This window comes from Acinonyx jubatus, chromosome C1 (genome assembly GCF_027475565.1).
Source record: "Acinonyx jubatus isolate Ajub_Pintada_27869175 chromosome C1, VMU_Ajub_asm_v1.0, whole genome shotgun sequence".
Classification (NCBI taxonomy): domain Eukaryota; kingdom Metazoa; phylum Chordata; class Mammalia; order Carnivora; family Felidae; genus Acinonyx; species Acinonyx jubatus.
This window is the reverse complement of record NC_069381.1, coordinates 163,053,522-163,070,073: the sequence shown is the minus strand read 5'-3', so window position 1 is coordinate 163,070,073 and position 16,552 is coordinate 163,053,522. Positions and strand designations below refer to the sequence as shown.

General features: G+C 41.7%; 1 protein-coding gene across 5 annotated transcripts in view; it reads left to right on the top strand.

The window, feature by feature from the left end:
- Window positions 1–16,552, top strand: part of PDE11A (phosphodiesterase 11A) — a 406,615-nt gene that overhangs the window by 346,671 nt on the left and 43,392 nt on the right. For 4 of the 5 annotated variants that reach the window (XM_053215318.1, XM_053215319.1, XM_027055428.2 and 1 more), the window contains exon 16: window positions 11,324–11,401. In XM_053215318.1, coding sequence (XP_053071293.1) covers window positions 11,324–11,401 — 78 coding nt within the window. Of the gene's footprint in view, window positions 1–3,635; window positions 3,787–11,323; window positions 11,402–16,552 lie in introns of all 5 variants that reach the window. The other variant, XR_003418780.2, reaches the window with a different exon arrangement.

Genomic DNA, 16,552 nt, shown 5'->3' with positions numbered 1-16,552 from the left:
TGGTGGTATACAATCTCATTGCTTTATAGCCCGTTTATTTTGCATGTTTTCTGACCCTCATGATTGACTTAACTATGCTGATCTTTTTCTGAAATGATGCTCCTTGATTTGGGATTTATGGAGGCCTATACCCCTTTAATGTTTTTATTTCCTGTCTCTGGCACTTAAGGATTTTGTGTTATTTTTCTCAAAGTAGAAACATTTTCCCAAGCCAAGTTTCCAAGTAACTTCTAAGGGGGAAAAAAAATCTCACAGTTGGAGTCCATTTATCAAGGCCTGTTAGGGACGTGTTGAATCACTGAGTGACCGCTGGGATGCGGCCAAGTAAGTTGGTTGCAACTCCTTTTCTCATTACTCTGTTCTTATCTTAACGCTGCAGCCCCTGCTGTTTGCTGACTCCCAAAGAAGTCGGCTTGTTCTCTTTTTGTCAGCATTATTGTCTTCTGAGGTTCCGAATAGCTGCTCATTCCCTAATCTAGACCTTCAGGAGGCTGATTCACTTGCCTGTTTAAAGTTGCATTAAAGCGTTGCCATATTTTTAGCCAAAACAATCCCTAGGGTTAATGAGGAGAACAGCAGCCACTATAGACTGTCACCCAGATGCATTTATTTCACAGATATACAATGGTGGGACTAGAAGGGATGTTAGAAATGATGTAATCCAATTCATCTCCTTTATTTTGTAGATCAGGTACTGAGCTCCAAAAGGTTAAATAGTGTAGCTTGGGTCACATAACTAATTAATGGCTAAACTGAAAACCACTCCTCTTTCAGGGCTTTTTCCACAATCACTGTATTCCTCCTCTAATGGAAGAATCAAGAAATAGTCATCATTCGAGTTGGAGATACATTTTATGGAATATTGACCCTCCCGGGTGTATGTCAATCAGTTTAATTTGCAAACCAGCATGGGTTCCCTGTGCCCTCTCCCAAAGCAGAGCTAGAGTCAAGGGCTTGCGTGCAGGTAGCATAGTTTTGGAAGTGGCGTCAGGAATAGGAGCAGGGCTCTGGGACAGTGACTAGGGAGGTAGGAAAGCTATTGCCAGGACGCGTTTCCTTGTTGGTAGTTACAGTGGTCACCTGGGCTTGATCCTGCAGGGACTGTCTGAAAAGTCTCAGATGCTGCACCTCAAAATTATCCACCCACCTCCATTCTTTATCAGCAAAGGTTATTCCATGGGTGTTAACTCCTAGGACTTGAGACTTTCAGGATGTGCACGCCTGAGAGCTGGGGATTCTCCAGCAGTCCTCATCCCACACGTGGAGTGAGCAGCACCCCGGCAGAAAGTAAGCAACGCACCAGGGAGCCTGGGCAGGAACTTGGTGCAGCAATGGCTAGAGAAATGTGGGCCAAGAGGGTGTGGGGTGGCCTGGCACAACTTCTCTCCAAGACTCTGGGGCATCACTGGTTCTTCTGCCATAGCTACTCAAATTGAAAGTCATGATACTATTGAGGTCAATCAAAAAAGAGACTCACTGCCTTCCTCCCCTAGGAAAGGGAAAGCACTCTGGAAAGAGCCAGTGCAGGCAGGGAGATGCTCTTCTGGACCTTTCGAAGAGAAGTTTATGATCCATTCCTACAGGCGAGATCTCCTGCCATGCGCCAAAAAGAGGAAAAAAAGATTCCTAGAAATGTGGAACCCCTTTAAAAATGACCACAAAAACTTGTAAATTTAATTTCTAATGGTTTTAGGTATTCTTGGGATTCCATACTATAAGTGACAGATAAAAGCAGAATTCACAGATTTAAAAAACAAAAATAAAACAAACAAAAAAACCTTAGTGTGAATTTCTAGGCTTCACAACCCAAGCCTGGGGGTTAATTGTTCAGTCTGATTTTCCAACTCATTGAAACATTTTCCAGTTTCTGCTGAGTGATTTTCAGAAATTGATTTCTATGCCTATTTCTGAGTCCCTCCAGTAAATAAGGCTTTGATAATTAAATAGTAATTTCAGCATCTCAAGCAGGACCTAGACGTACCCTATCAGTAACCAGCCATGCGACTTTGAGGGAGTCACTTAATCTCTCTTTGCCTTGGTTTCTTGTTAGCAACATGGGGACAGACATATCACCCATATCAAACCCCTAAGGTCCTTGTGGTGGTCAAAGGAGATTACCTATTTGAAAGATAATTTTGTATTTTAAATAATTAAGATTTCAATAATCTAAATAATGTAAATTTAAATAATTGAAATTTGATAACTTTGATGACTTAAAGTAACTGATAAAAGAATCACTCAGCCAGAACACTTAAATAAAAGTTTCACCATAAAAGATGATGCTTTGGGGCAGGGGAGGGGAGCAGAGGAAGAGGTCCAAAATTATAAGTGTTGAAACTTCAAAGAGAAGTCACAAATGCCCTTTCCTTTTGTCTGCATGTAAGTCAAAAGAGATGATTATTAATAAAAACAATGACTAAAGTTTCCTGAGTGCTTCCTTAGGAGCTTTATGTACACATTATCCCATTTGATACTTAGAGCAGTCCTATTAGAATAGGCACTATTGTTGACCTCCTAATACACAGGAGGAAACTGATGTTTGGGGAGATTCAGTAAATTCCTCACAATGCCAAATGGAAAGCTGAGATCTGAACCAAGAAGTTGGACTCCAAACTGTTTGTAAGTACTGTGACATTCTCTCTGCAGTTATAGAACCATTGGAACTGAGGCCAGTCCTGGGAACACGCAGACATTAGGGGCAGCAGTATCTTGAGTACGCCCATGCCTGAGGCCGGTTACAAGCACACCGGGAAGTGGAGTAGAGGCTTCAGGTTAGAGCTGCACAGGAGCCTGTCTGGTGGGGCTGAGACTTCATTGAGAGGCTCCTTGTTTGCACCTGAGCTAAGCTGGGGCATCAGAAGTTGGCAACTCTTTCTTTAGCTTTAATACGGTTATGGAGGGCGTTGCTGTTGGGCGGCAATAGCAGTGTGGCAGCCGTGCCCAAAAGGCTGTGATCACATAACAGTCTTATCTGTCATCCAGCAGGGCCTGCTCCGTGCCCAGCACCTTCGCAGCCTTACAGTATCTCCCTGTATTGCCTCGAGAATGGGAGCCTCGTGAATGCAGACATCTCACTCTTAGAGCCCCCAAACCTGACACACTGCCTGACATAACGATGTCTCAAAATATGAACTTTTTGATACTGAATTCTCGTATCAACCTCCTAAGTGGATATTATTATCTGCATCTTATAGATAAGGGTGCGTGGGCTTAGAGAGGGTAAGTAATTTGCCCAAAGTCATCAAGTTGTCTGCACTCATATCTCCGTGCCACATTGCCTCAACCACTATTTAAACCAAGAATTATCCAACAATTCAGATTTTATAAATCCATTTGGATGCTCAGTGCTTTTCCAGTTGGCTCTCTAAATTAATCAGACTGATCTTCAAATTGGAAAATCTCCCCATCCCTTTGTGCTCTACAAACATTCATCAGCAATTATGGAAAATGCCCAATCTAATGGTATCTCTGTCTTTGTCTTTCCAGAGGGAGGCAATAAGTAACATTTTTCAAAAGCATCTGATAATGACAGCAAAATGTACTAAATTATCTTAGATTGTTAGAGGAGTTCTAGTTTGACCATCCTTTTAAAATTAGATTAATATCTACAACAATTCATTTTTTAAATACAATAGGAACTGAACAAATGTTTCTGCTACTATGCGGACAGGAATATTCACTCATTCATCATTCAACAGATGTTTATTAAGAGCCCACTATGTTTGGTGTTTTCAACTTCCACAGTTGCCTGCACTCAACTTAGCCACCATGTTGGAAAGAAAAAAGGTAAATGAACGCACAGTAAGGTGTAATGACTTATAAGGCTTAACCTATTCTTACACTTGAACAGAGCCTAGTGAACTGACCCACTGAAATTATTCTACTGTTAGAACAGGCACCACAGCAGGTTGATGAAAGAAATATTTTGGCATCTCTTGATGCATTTTGAAACACTTTTACATAGGTTCATCCCCGTGTCCCCATCCACAGATATTGCAACTAAATAAAACATGAGAAATTCATCTACTAGCACGTATTGTTGCCTTCTTTATGTACTTCTCCAGGCACTGTTCTGGTTTCTGGGGATGCACCTCAGAATTCTTACCCCAGGGGCTCTGCGCCCATAAGAAAGAGAGAAAAACAGTAATGCCGCAGCGTGAGGAGTGCTATAGCCAAAGAAATACAGGAGCAACTAGGGCGGGTGCCATCCAGCAACACCTAAACCACCTCGTGGCCTGGCAATTCTGCTTGGACTCAACTGACTGTTAGGACCTATGTTATCTCATCTTCTGCACTTCTCAACATTCAGTCATTCTAGTCTATTTCCTGCATTTTGCCAGTTTTATTCATGACAACAGAAGCACAGCATCAGACAAACAATTTCATTCAGGTTCTTAGCTGGCATGTGTGTTATCAGTGCTAGTCTAAAGCCGGGAGACAATGCAGCTTCAAAATTGAATATATGACTTTTGTCCATCAGTCATAATTACTAGAGTTAACATCTGAATATTAATTTTCTATTCCTCTCTGGTGCTTTAACGCCCAAATTCCAGAAATCTCTCCAGAGTTTACATTTAGCAATCAACTGTAGACATATGATTTGCCTGTTGAGTGAATATTAAGAACACTGAAGGAGGGGTGCCTGGGTGGCTCAGTCAGTTCAGCGACCAACATCAGCTCAGGTCATGATCTCCCAGTTCACGATTTCGAGCCCCACATTGGGCTCTGTGCTGAGAGCTCAGAGCCTGGAGCCTGTTTCAGATTCTGTGTCTCTGTCTGTCTCTGTCCTTTCCTCGCTCATGCTCTGTGTCTCAAAAATAAATAAACATTAAAAAAAGTTTTTAAAGAACACTGAAGGAACAAATCTCTTCCCCCCTACAACCCCCCCCCTCACCAGGCTCCCACACTCTTGCCACCCCTGCCTGATAATTCTGGGGCTGGAATTACAGAAGATCACAATGACGATTTGCCATTTTGGGAGTAAAACCTTCCTAACTTTCATGCACTTTTAGTAGAGTCAGAACAGTGAGATGAATAGATAGATGAAGAATATGTGTACATATATACATGTACAGATATATAAACTTACCCCAAAGTTATTTGATTAGCATATACACAGAAATGGTGATTTCTCACTTTATAAATAAAAGGTGTCTTGCAGATAAATTACAAACCGGAAAGATTTTCAGTGTAGTGATGGGTGACCGGTAACCGATCTTTAGAATTATTTTTGAGGGTAATTTTAGCAGTTCTGTTCAAATGATGCTTTTTTAAAGACCGCTATTTTTCTAAGTGGAGCATATGTCAGGAGAGCAGGATAAAAGCCTAATAAAAACATATCTGATTATAAATGAGATTTTCCAGTAAGTTGCTTTTCACTAGCTGAGGTATTTGCCATTGTCCTTGAAAACCAAGGTTCCCAATGATCTGCTTGAGAAGTTAATGATATCGCTCCTCATGACAGAAGAGTCTGGATCCAGGGAGTATTATATAACTTTGTAGATTTTCAAATGTTCGTTTTAGGAGTCCTATGTTTTTAAAAGTGCTCATATTTCTAACAGTTTCACATATGCTCATGCTGCTGAGTCTGTATAATCTGTATACTCACACACATATAGATGCTGAAAGGAGCAGCTGTGTGGGCAAATTCATTTCTCAAAAGCACAGTCAGTGGATTTCACATTGTTGCTTTGTAATGATCATCGCTAAGGAGAAGGTCAGAAATACACCCCACCTGGAGTGTGAACCACCAACTTGGCCTGGGCCATTTGCAGCTTTTCTGTGGAGCATCCCCTTGTTGATGATGGAAGGATCTCTGTCTGGTGCCTGGCTTGGTGCTTGGTATTTGGCACTTCCTTGGCACAGCAGGCTGCAAGGCCATTACATCTCATGAGGGCTGTCTCAGCATGCAAGACTATCTGGTCCACAGGGCTCATGCGTCACCCAGTTTACAAAGATGATCTCAGAGGCCAGAACTGGGAGGCTGGGGGCCTAGAATCTACCTAGACCTGCCCATAACTGCCATGGGACCCTGGAAAAATCACCTTCCTTCACCAGAATCACCTTCCTTCACCTTATAGTTTGCTCACGTAAAACATGAGAGAAACAGCACGTTTCTCAAAGGTACCTGTATACCTCTAACAGTCTATAATTATAGTGAAAACTCACATATAGAAAACAAAGTCACTCTGTGACCCAGCAAGTGTATATATGCATGCTTGTGTGTGTGTGCACACATATAGAGAGAGGCAGAGAGAGAGAAAATGCACACAAATTCACAAGGAGACATGTATAAGGATGTTCATAGCAGCAGTATATGGACTATGTAATAGCAAAAAAAAAAAAAAGGAAACAATCTAAACCTTCATCATCAGGAAATACATAAATAAATAGTGGTTTAATAATACATGGAATAACCACATAGGATTAAAAAGGAATGGCCTAAAACTCTACATAACAACATGGGTGAATGTCACAAACATTGATCAAGAAAAGCAAGTTGCTGAAGAATACATAGACTACAATGATACCATTTATACAGTTTTAAAATACACAGAGCAATACTTTGGATAGTTTACCTAGTAAAATTATAAGGATGTATGTGAAGATGATTCATACAAAATTTAGAAAATAGCCATCTTGTGACGGGCGGGAGGGAGGCAAAAGCAAGAGTACAGAGATGCTCAGGGGCCTCGACGGGACGGGGAAATCTTTATTTTGGGGCCGGATGGTGGAGAGGTGGATACATTTTCTATCTCTGGTGTGAAATTTTCATACCTCTTAAAACATTTTAAGCATTAATAATAAACTTGTCATGTCATCTTTGCATATCATTACTTCAAAATCCTTTTTGCAGCCTTAGGAAAATGATTTAACCGATCTCCTGATCTTTCAAACTAGTTAATTTTCAGAAACTTAAAAATTTTCTAAATGTATTTTGTTTTCAACTTTAAAGCATATGACTATTTGTGTAACCAAACATATTACCCGATGTATGATATACATGGTTCCACCAGTGACTAAACTTAACAAAACTATGGTGTGCAGAAAGTCCTATTACCTTCTGAGGTCATAGTCAAACCTTGGGAGGCCAGAATAAATAATCAAGAAATAGCCATACTTTAGGCAGTGGAGGAAAAATAAAATTAGTATGCCACATTTTTCCTTGCCCTACAGATTCTTCCCACCTCTCCTCTACCCACCATCCCCCAGGGATCGTGGATAATCCCTTTTGTCCTGATGCAATGGAATCTAATTTTGTTATAATGTGATGTGAAGCCTATAACCTATTTTGGGTTCAGTTGATTTAAGGCTTTCACACCAGCAACTCTGGCTATTATGGTTTCCATAGCTGGGAAATTTACCCTTACAGTTTTGTTCAGTTGCTCTGTCACAGATTTGCATTTTAAAAAAATTCTTTTCTGCATTGAGTTAGCCGCCTAGGTAATATGTCTCCATTTTGCATCAGAGATGTTATGTATCATATACTGAGCATACTCTCAGCAGATAAAACAGTATCAGTGGCAGGAGGGTCAGACATCAGATTGGAATGATGTTCTTAAATTTCCCACAACGTGTTTTGTTGGCCTCTTGGTCTGGTAGGAATCTAGTCCTCAAGAATCTAACAGAGCTTTCCTTGGATCAATTTTATGTTGCTCTCTTATCTCAATCTCTCCAAATGGCAACTGTGAATAGTCCTATACCATTAGAATCGAGGTGAAACCAGTGGCTGGAGAGTTATTTTATAAAATGAATAGGTTTCTGAGGGAATCATTTTCATTCATTCATCACTTCAACAAATATTTATTGAGCTACTTACTCCTACACATCAGGCATTGTTGTAGACACCGGGGATCCAGGAGTGAAGAAAAGAGGCCAGGCCCTTGTCCTCACAGAGTCTGCCTTCTAGTGATTTCTTAGAATAACTCAGCGGATTGAAGTGACATCAGGTACACATGACAACAAGGATGATGATAGGCAAGCTCTTTCAGAAAGACTTTCATGATTTTCCACAACCCTCCAAGCAAAGCTCAGTGCCTTCCTCTGTGCCCCAGGACACCCTTGTCACTCAGGGAAACTGATATTTCAACACATTGCTTTTGTATCCCAGCAGTGCCACTCACCAGTTGTGCAACCTTGGACCAGTTAACTCAACCCTTTCGAGCTTAATAACTAGCTAATCCTTATTGGGTATCTACTATGTGCCAGGCTCTCTGCTAAGTGTTTTACATAAATCATTTTATCTAATCCTTATACCAACCCTACAAGACAGATCCCGTTACTATTCCTCCTACTAATAAGAAAATTGAAACCCAGAGAGGCTAAGTAACCTACTTGAGGTCAGTCATGTGGGTAGTAAGTGACCAAAGTAGTAAGGGCCCAATAAATGTTAACCTCACGCTGTGGGGGTGGGGGTGGGGGGACCAGGAGTGGGAGCAGGTCATGCACATGCAGTGTCAGAGCCTATTTAAAATCCTGATACTTTAGGGGCGCCTGGGTGGTTCCGTCGTTAAGTGTCCGACTTCAGCTCAGGTCATGATTTCGCGGTTTGTGAGTTCGAGCCCTGCGTTGGGCTCTGTGCTGACAGCTCAGAGTCTGGAGCCTGCTTTGGATTCTGTGTCTCCCCATCTCTCGGCCCCTTCCCTGCTCATGCTCTGTCTCTCTCTGTATCTCAATAATAAATAAATGTTAAAAAATTTAAAATCCTAATACTTTATTCATCATGGATTTTTCCTGCATTTATGTTGTTTTAAATATTGTATTAAAATATTGTTTAGCTTGATAACTGAGCTTTTGGGCACCCACTTAAATTTTGCGCCCAAAGTGAGTGCCTCTCTTACCTCACTCTAGTCCCAGCATCATTAGTAGTATTGGTATCACATTAGAAGGGAAGTTCCTATTTATTTGTTGATTGCCCCTGCTGAATTCAGAGATGTCTAAAGATTCCATCTATGTCTTGTGTCTCTAAAGCCTTAAGAGTTGGCACAGAGCAGGTGTTCAAGAAATAGTGGCTGAACCAAACTTTCTGCTCCACAATAATTCAAAGGAAGACTAGTCTTCATTCAGTGAGAAAAGAGAACTAGCTGACCTCTTCAGTTTCATGTAGTACGATTAGTCCATTGTATTTTATTATTGTCAGTAATACTATTAATATTATTTACATATTAACCACAGCCGTCAGGTATTGGGTATCTACTAGAGTCAAGTGCGTAACACACCTCATCTCAAATTCTCACCACAAAGCTGGAAACTGAGGCTCAGCAATGTGGAATCACTTGCCCTGGGCCACACAGCTAGTAAGTGACAGTCAGCATTAGACCCAGGTCAGTGTGAGTCCAGACTTGGGTTCTTTGCATTCTACCACCTCCCTTTCTCTTTCAGTGTATAGTCTGTCACTGAACAGACTGTGGCATGACTGTGGCCATAGAGAAGGGAGCAGGCAAATGAAGAAGATGGTGAAGTTATAGAAAGAAAAGATAGACACACACTGAACACCCAAAGGGGAGGGGAGTGGCCGGGCCCTTCCATATCACTGTGCAATGCCATCTCTGACCATTGCTATGAGGTTGTTGTGGAGATTATCCTACACTGTGGTGTGGCCCTGACCTGTATCCACTTGAAGGGGTAAATCGAAGACCTGTCTGTGTGTCTCAAATAAGAGAGCCACATGTTTGTCTTCCTGACCTGCCTCCTTTCGGGTAAATTGAGTAGTTAAGTCTGACCAGATGACAAGAAGTCTATACGGTTGGGCAGCTGGTGATAGGCACCCCACATCAGAAACAAGGAACCAACTGCATCCAGCATTATGTTCTTTGTCCCCAGAATATAATGGGTCAGTGCTAAATGTCTAAGATCCTACTCTGATTTCTACCATGAAAGACATGGTTGTATTTTCCAAAGTGTACTTCTTGAAACGTCAGTACGATAGAATTCTGTGGTCAAGGAAGCTTAAACAGGATTTTCTTTTATTATTATTTTTTTAATGTTTATTTTTAATTTCGAAAGAGAGAGAGAGAGAGCGAATGGAAGAGAGGCAGAGAAAGAGGGAGACACAGAATCTGAAGCAGGCTCCAGGCTCTGAGCTACTAGCACAGAGCCTGATGCAGGGCTCAAACTCACAAACGGTGAGATCATGACCTGAGCCGAAGTCTGATGCTTAATCAACTGAGCCAACAGTCGGTTGGGGTGCCCCGACAGGATTTTCTGTCAGTATTTCTCAGAGGTCTCAAAAGCTCTGGGTGGTGAATCTCCCAGGGAAGTAGATTATAGGCAGCATTTCTCCAACCCAGTTGGCCAGGGAATCCCTTTAGGTGGAGTACCTCCACATGGGATGGACTCTGGGAAGCTGTGTGTCAGGATCTTTTAGACAGTATTTCAGGAGAAAGTGCCAAGAAGGTGAAACCTTGGGAAATTACTCTTAAGGAATCAAAATGTTAATGTCTTCCTTTTTTTCCTTTTTCACTATAAAAAAGAAAAGTTCTAAAACTAGATTAAAGGAAAGTTGTGAAAATAAAAAGAAATCACCTGTATTTTCACAACTTGAGAATATCCTGTTCTTGTCTTTTCTGTATCTATATAACTCCAAATGTGTATCCATGTGTGTGTGTGTGTATGTGTGTGTGTGCATCCAGACTTAGCACGTGCAGACACTATGCTAACTGCTTTGCATTTAACCCTCACAATAACCCTGTGAGTTAACAAATATGATTCCCATGTTAGAGATTTGGAAATTGAGGCTCAGAGGGTTTAAGTAACTTACCAATTTGCACAGCAAGTAGGTGACTGAGCCACTGTTTAAACACAGGTATTTCTGACTCCACAGACTATGTATTTAAGCACTGAAATGCTGAAATAGTTATTTTCTACCCTAGAAAAAAAGTATTTGCCCTGAATTTACTACCAGGGAGTTTATCTTATCTGAGATCCTCATACAGCTCAGTTCCATGTTGAATGATAAAAGGGTATTCCAAAATTGTTCCTGCTTTTTATTTGTCCTTGCCTCCCTCCTCTGACTTCGGGTAAGTGTCACAAGGACTTCACAGCAAGTAATCCTAAATGCCGGGCCACATTGTTTTCTGTTTTATGGCTCAATGATTTCCTGTGTTGTAAATGCATTCAGAAATGATTGTGGCTTTTTCTTGAAGCCTCAACATTTTTTAAAAAGTGATTTATTTTGATAGTGCTTTAGCCTCATGATTTCAAATATTAAGTTACTTGGTTCAGGTGATCTTATATTTTCCCATAAATGTGTTTATGTCACCCCGCAGACTGAGAAATTTCATTCCAGATTTTTTTCTTTCTTCCTTCATTTGATTTTGTGCAGGAGGAGAACTGAATTCTTTGAACTTGTCAGTAAAGGAGAATATGATTGGAACATCAAAAACCATCGTGATATATTTCGGTAAGAAGCAGCTCTTGTTTATGTGTTTTTTCATTATCTGAAGATTTAGTCATGCTTTTCTGACAGTGCTAAGGGCACACAATGATTTTTGAAGTAACAAATCTTAGCTTACATTCAGAGAGTAGTTGAATAATTAGAGAAAAGGTAGGGTGTCTTTCCATCTTCTAATTCATTATATTTTTGCCCCCTCACCATAAATTTGCCTTCAGAATTAGAAAATGGTGTTCAAATTGATTCAGTTTCAGCAAGCTGTGACTTCCTGTTTTTCCTGGGGAAGCAGAGTATGTAAGTTGAGGAGAGAGAGGATTTTTGAACCTTAGAAAACATCATTACCAAAAACAAAATGGCGAATGAACTTTTGTTTTTCTTTAGAGACAACAGATGTTATACACAGAAAACCAGTTGGAACCATGTTGGTGGCAGAAATAAGGAGTCTGTTCTACACTTTTCACTGGACTTCTTCCTAATTGTTTAGAAAAGACAGCAGCAAACCACTATCCTTACGTGGCACGTTTGAACCCCCTGACTGTAGCCATCCAGACAGCTAGGCACTACTCTTTTTCTCATATCCTGTCCCTCCACTGTCCCTACCTCACTCACCCCGAGACTTCTGCTGTCTTATTCCTGTGCCAAGCTTGTATTTCTGGAAAATTTCGTGAGGCCAGGACTGTGGGCTCGCTGTATCTGCTCCACAACTGCTAGAATCACCCAGAGCACCACCCCTATCGTGGCTGCCCCATACCTGCCATGCAAGCCCTGCCCCCAGCCCCCTCCAGCTTCAGAACACAGGGCTGCCTGCCCCTCCCTCTGCCCAGGACCACTCTTCATACTTTCCAGAGGCCTTCTCCCCTCCCACAGTGATATTTCTTTCTGCTATCTTTACAGACCTTTTTCTTCTTCCTGTACAGAGAAGGAGGGGGACCCTTCCTTGTGTCCTAAACTAGCTCTTCCCTTGTGTCCTAACTCTGTTCCCTCTGCCTCCTCCTGGCTGCCCCCCGCCCCTGACTCCTGAACTTGCTATATCGATTATACTCATTTACGTTGCATTTAATTGCTTGCATTTTCAGAATCTGTTTTTCCGTCATGATCATTCTAGGCCTAAAGATATTCTTCTAACTCCTCAGGGGGAAAAAGAAAATTCATCCCTCAAATCTGCCTTCTTCTCAAAGTCCAATCAATGCCCCCTTCTTCCCTTCAATTGCACACTTGATTCACACTCCTCCTAACTTCTCAGAAGGCAGTGTTTTTCTTTTTAAATAATTTTTAGTTCCACAAGTAATTACAGGGATATATTTTTCTGTAACAAAATATGACAGGCCCCCAGACCCCCCCTGGGCTTCACTCCCATGTCCCATACTGACATATAGCTACACAATTTGTTGTATCCTTTCCAACATTTCCAAAGCATTTATATATGTGTATATTCTAAGGAAAAATACTGTGTAGTGTGGATTTGTTTGTTTTAACATAAGTTATATATTTATATCTCAGTCTGAACTTGCTTGTTCACTCAACTATATGCCTTGGAATTTCTTCCATGTCCAAATGTCATTATCTTTTACTGTTGCATAGTTCTCCAAAGTATGGATTTACCACAGAGTAGTTAGCCATTCTTCTACTGAGGAATTGGGTCTATGAAATGTGATTTTTGCTCCTTTTGAAAGTCACCAGTCACCTCCCAAGGATCAAATCGTAGGGTCTTTGTTCTCTTCCTTGATCTTGTCACACCCCTAATTGCCCTGGCCTTTCCTTTCTTAAATCTCTCTCCTGCCTTGGATTCTGCAAAGCCAAGCTCTTCCAGATTTTCTGCTTTCTTCTGACTCCTGCTTCTCCTCTTTGTTCTTCTTCAGCCCTTCCTCCTCCCCTGTCCCCCTAAAATGTAAGGACCTCCAAGGACCTGTTTTTACTTTCCTCAGCATGCATGCTTGTGGCTTTAAGTACCATCTCTGCTCAAATGACTCCCACCCCATGTCTCGAGCCTGGCCTCTCTTTTGAGCACAACTCCTAAAATGCCAGTGCCCATTCCACATCTCCACCTGGGTGTTATCCTGCAGAGGTTTTCAAACTTTTTTTGGTTGGGAATCCCAAATGTAAGAAAAATCTTATTTGGAAGCTCAGTATGTGGAACAGGTGCTCCAGGAGCTCACCACTGGCCCCCATCTTTGCCTCTCCCCCCACCCCATTTCATGGTTAGAGTCTGTGTGCAGAAAGGGCCGGGGGGCTCTAGGGGAACACTGTCTTAGAGAATTTCAAAATAGTAATAAAACCAACTAAAAGTTGGCCTGCTTTTTATCACCACCATGTGCCTGCAGTCTAAACAATGTCAATGATAAGCTACTTCTCCCTGAGAAAAATCTTTTGTTGGCATAGGTTCTAAACAGTTGCTGAGACTACTGCTGAGTATCAGAATAATTGCTATGAAAGCTCCCAATTAGCACATTATTACTTACCTATAGTCGTACATATCTCGTACATGTAAGCTAAGTGTAAAAGTGCCCCATTATCTAACCAGCCCCTGACACAGGTGGACGCAGTCCACACCTTAGTGCAAGTTCCTGATGCTTCAGAGCCTTTTGCGCTTGCTCTGGAGATAGTTCATGTTTCTGACCCTGCAGAGTTTCACAGTCCTGCTTTTAAACAGCATATCCGACAAGGGTAGCACAGTAATGGCAAGGATAAAAAACAACTGGAGTTACTTCACTTCTGTTATTTTACGTTGACTATTTGGACTTTTTATTTGTGTTTCAAATTTAAAATAGTGAAACAGAGGGCGAAGTGCGAAGTGTGATTTTTGTTTGGTAAATGCGAAATTCAGTTCATATGTGAACTATTTTACTGAATATGAATATTTTTAAATTAAAATTTATTCGTTGTCTTCTTTTTTCTTTTTTTAAAGTTTATTTTCAGAAAGAAAGCGTGAGTGGGGGAGAGGCAGAGAGAGAGAGAGGGAGAGAGAGAATCCCAAGCAAGCTCCACACTGTCAGTGCAGAGCCCGACGTGGGGCTCAAACTCACAACCCGTGAGATCATGACCTGAGCTGAAATCAATAATCAGACGCTTAACCAACTGAGCCACCCAGGCGCCCCTGCTAATTGTTTTAAAATTAGAAAACAAATTGAGAAAATAATGATTACCACAAGATTATTGTTGAAATAATTTGGCATATGGAGGAGAAGTATGAATAAAAAAATGGTGCAAGTATCAGATACTCTGGAGAGAGATTGAAAAGTCCAATGCCTTGTCTCACTCTGGTACCAGCAGAATGTAAAGTGAGAAGCATCAGGGTGTAACAAGAGGGGGTCTGGTGTCTTTTTTTTATTATTATTATTTATTTTGATTTTTTTTAATGTTTATTTATTTTTGACAGAGAGAGACACAGAGCATGAGCAAGGGAGGGGCAGAGAGAGAGGGAGACACAGAATCCGAAGCAGGCTCCAGGCTCTGAGCTGTCAGCACAGAGCCCGACAGGGGGCTTGAACCCACCAGCTGCAAGATCATGACCTAAGCCAAAGTCAGAATGAGCCACCCAGGTGCCCCATGGTATCTTATTGATAATCACAGAATCCTGAATACTTACTCACTTTGGGAAAGTTACTTAATCTTTAATCATTTACCTCTCCATGAAATAGGAATGATGGCCCCTACTTGGGGCACCTGGGTGGCTCAGTCAGTTAAGCATCCAACTCTTGATTTGGGCTCAGGTCATGATCTCACAGTTTGTGGGTTCGAGCCCCATATCAGGTCTGTGCTGACAGTGTGGAGCCTGCTTGGGATTCTCTCTTTCCCTCTCTCTCTGCCCCTTCCCCGTCCCTGCCTCACTCTCTTGCACACTCTTTCTCTCTCTCAAAATAAATAAATATTACATAAATAAGAAAACACATTAAAAAATAGGAATAATGACCCCTACCAGTGGGTTCAGAAGATTCATTAAGTTAGTAGTTAGTTGGTAAAGCACTTTGTACAGAGGGAGGAAAACACTAGACTGCTTGTTACAAAAGATCAAATATGAAGAATGCTCTGATTTGTTGTTCCGCATAGTGCTTAACACAGGGATGCTTGGGATTAGACGTTACGTGACTCCTGGAGGGGGGTTCTGACACCATTGTGCCTGGTGGCTCTGAATGACCTATTGTTACCGGCTACTCTGCCCTGTTCCCTGGAGGAGTTGCCCGGAGAAGTGACACAAACCCCACTAGCATCTAGGCATGCTCTGCCATCTGGGAAGCGACATGTTTCCAAGGCATTTGAGTATGAAATGTTGACACCCGACATCAGGACAGCCCTCTGACCTCTAACAGCACACCCCTTTCTTCCAAAAGGAGCCAATCAAGATGTGGTCTCCCAATTCCAATCCTTCATTGCTTTTCATCACATACTGCTGGCTTTAGCACAAAGAAAGCAAATTTTGGACAAGGAGTGTGCCTTGTTTTTCCCGCTTCCCACCACATCAAATTATAAGCACCAGAGTTATCCACAATTTCAGTTGTTCCCTGCGTTCTTATATCCATGGTTGGATGGATTCTAGTTAAACCCAGTAGAAATCTGTCCCCCCAAAATCTGGTTCAGATGTTTCTGTGCTTTCTTATGTGCTCAAATTAATGAAAGCTTAGCTGAATATGTTTCTTCTTCATAATGCTGACAAAACAGGGCTGCAGCCAGGTAATAAACTGGAGTGAAACACTGTGGCTCTCCCAGTAAATCTGAGCTCTGTAAGGCAGGTGACAATGAAGGAGCTCCTATGGTGGCAAGCGCCTTGCCTTCTGCTATAGGTTTCCGTCCATTCCCATCAATCAGTGATAAGTTGGTAAAGAGATTTATCAGCTGTGTATGTGGCATCATATACTGATTCCCTTGCTGATAGTTAAGAATAAAAAGCATTGTCCATCCGTCCATTAGAGATTAGTTTACGCAGAACTTGCTTAGCTCAGGTACAGAGAAAGTAGTGCTTTGCCTTCCTTGATCTGCTGCAGACATAACAAAAGGGCACCGGAGGGTGTGTGTGAGCTTTGTCTTCCTAAGCAGTGTGGCCACAAGACGGAGATGCTAACTAAACATGGGGACGGTAAACAGTGCTTCCCTTGTTGAGGGAAAGACATGTGAGTCGGCCTTAGTCCCATTTTATTTATTTGTGTATCCAGGACGGGATTGTTT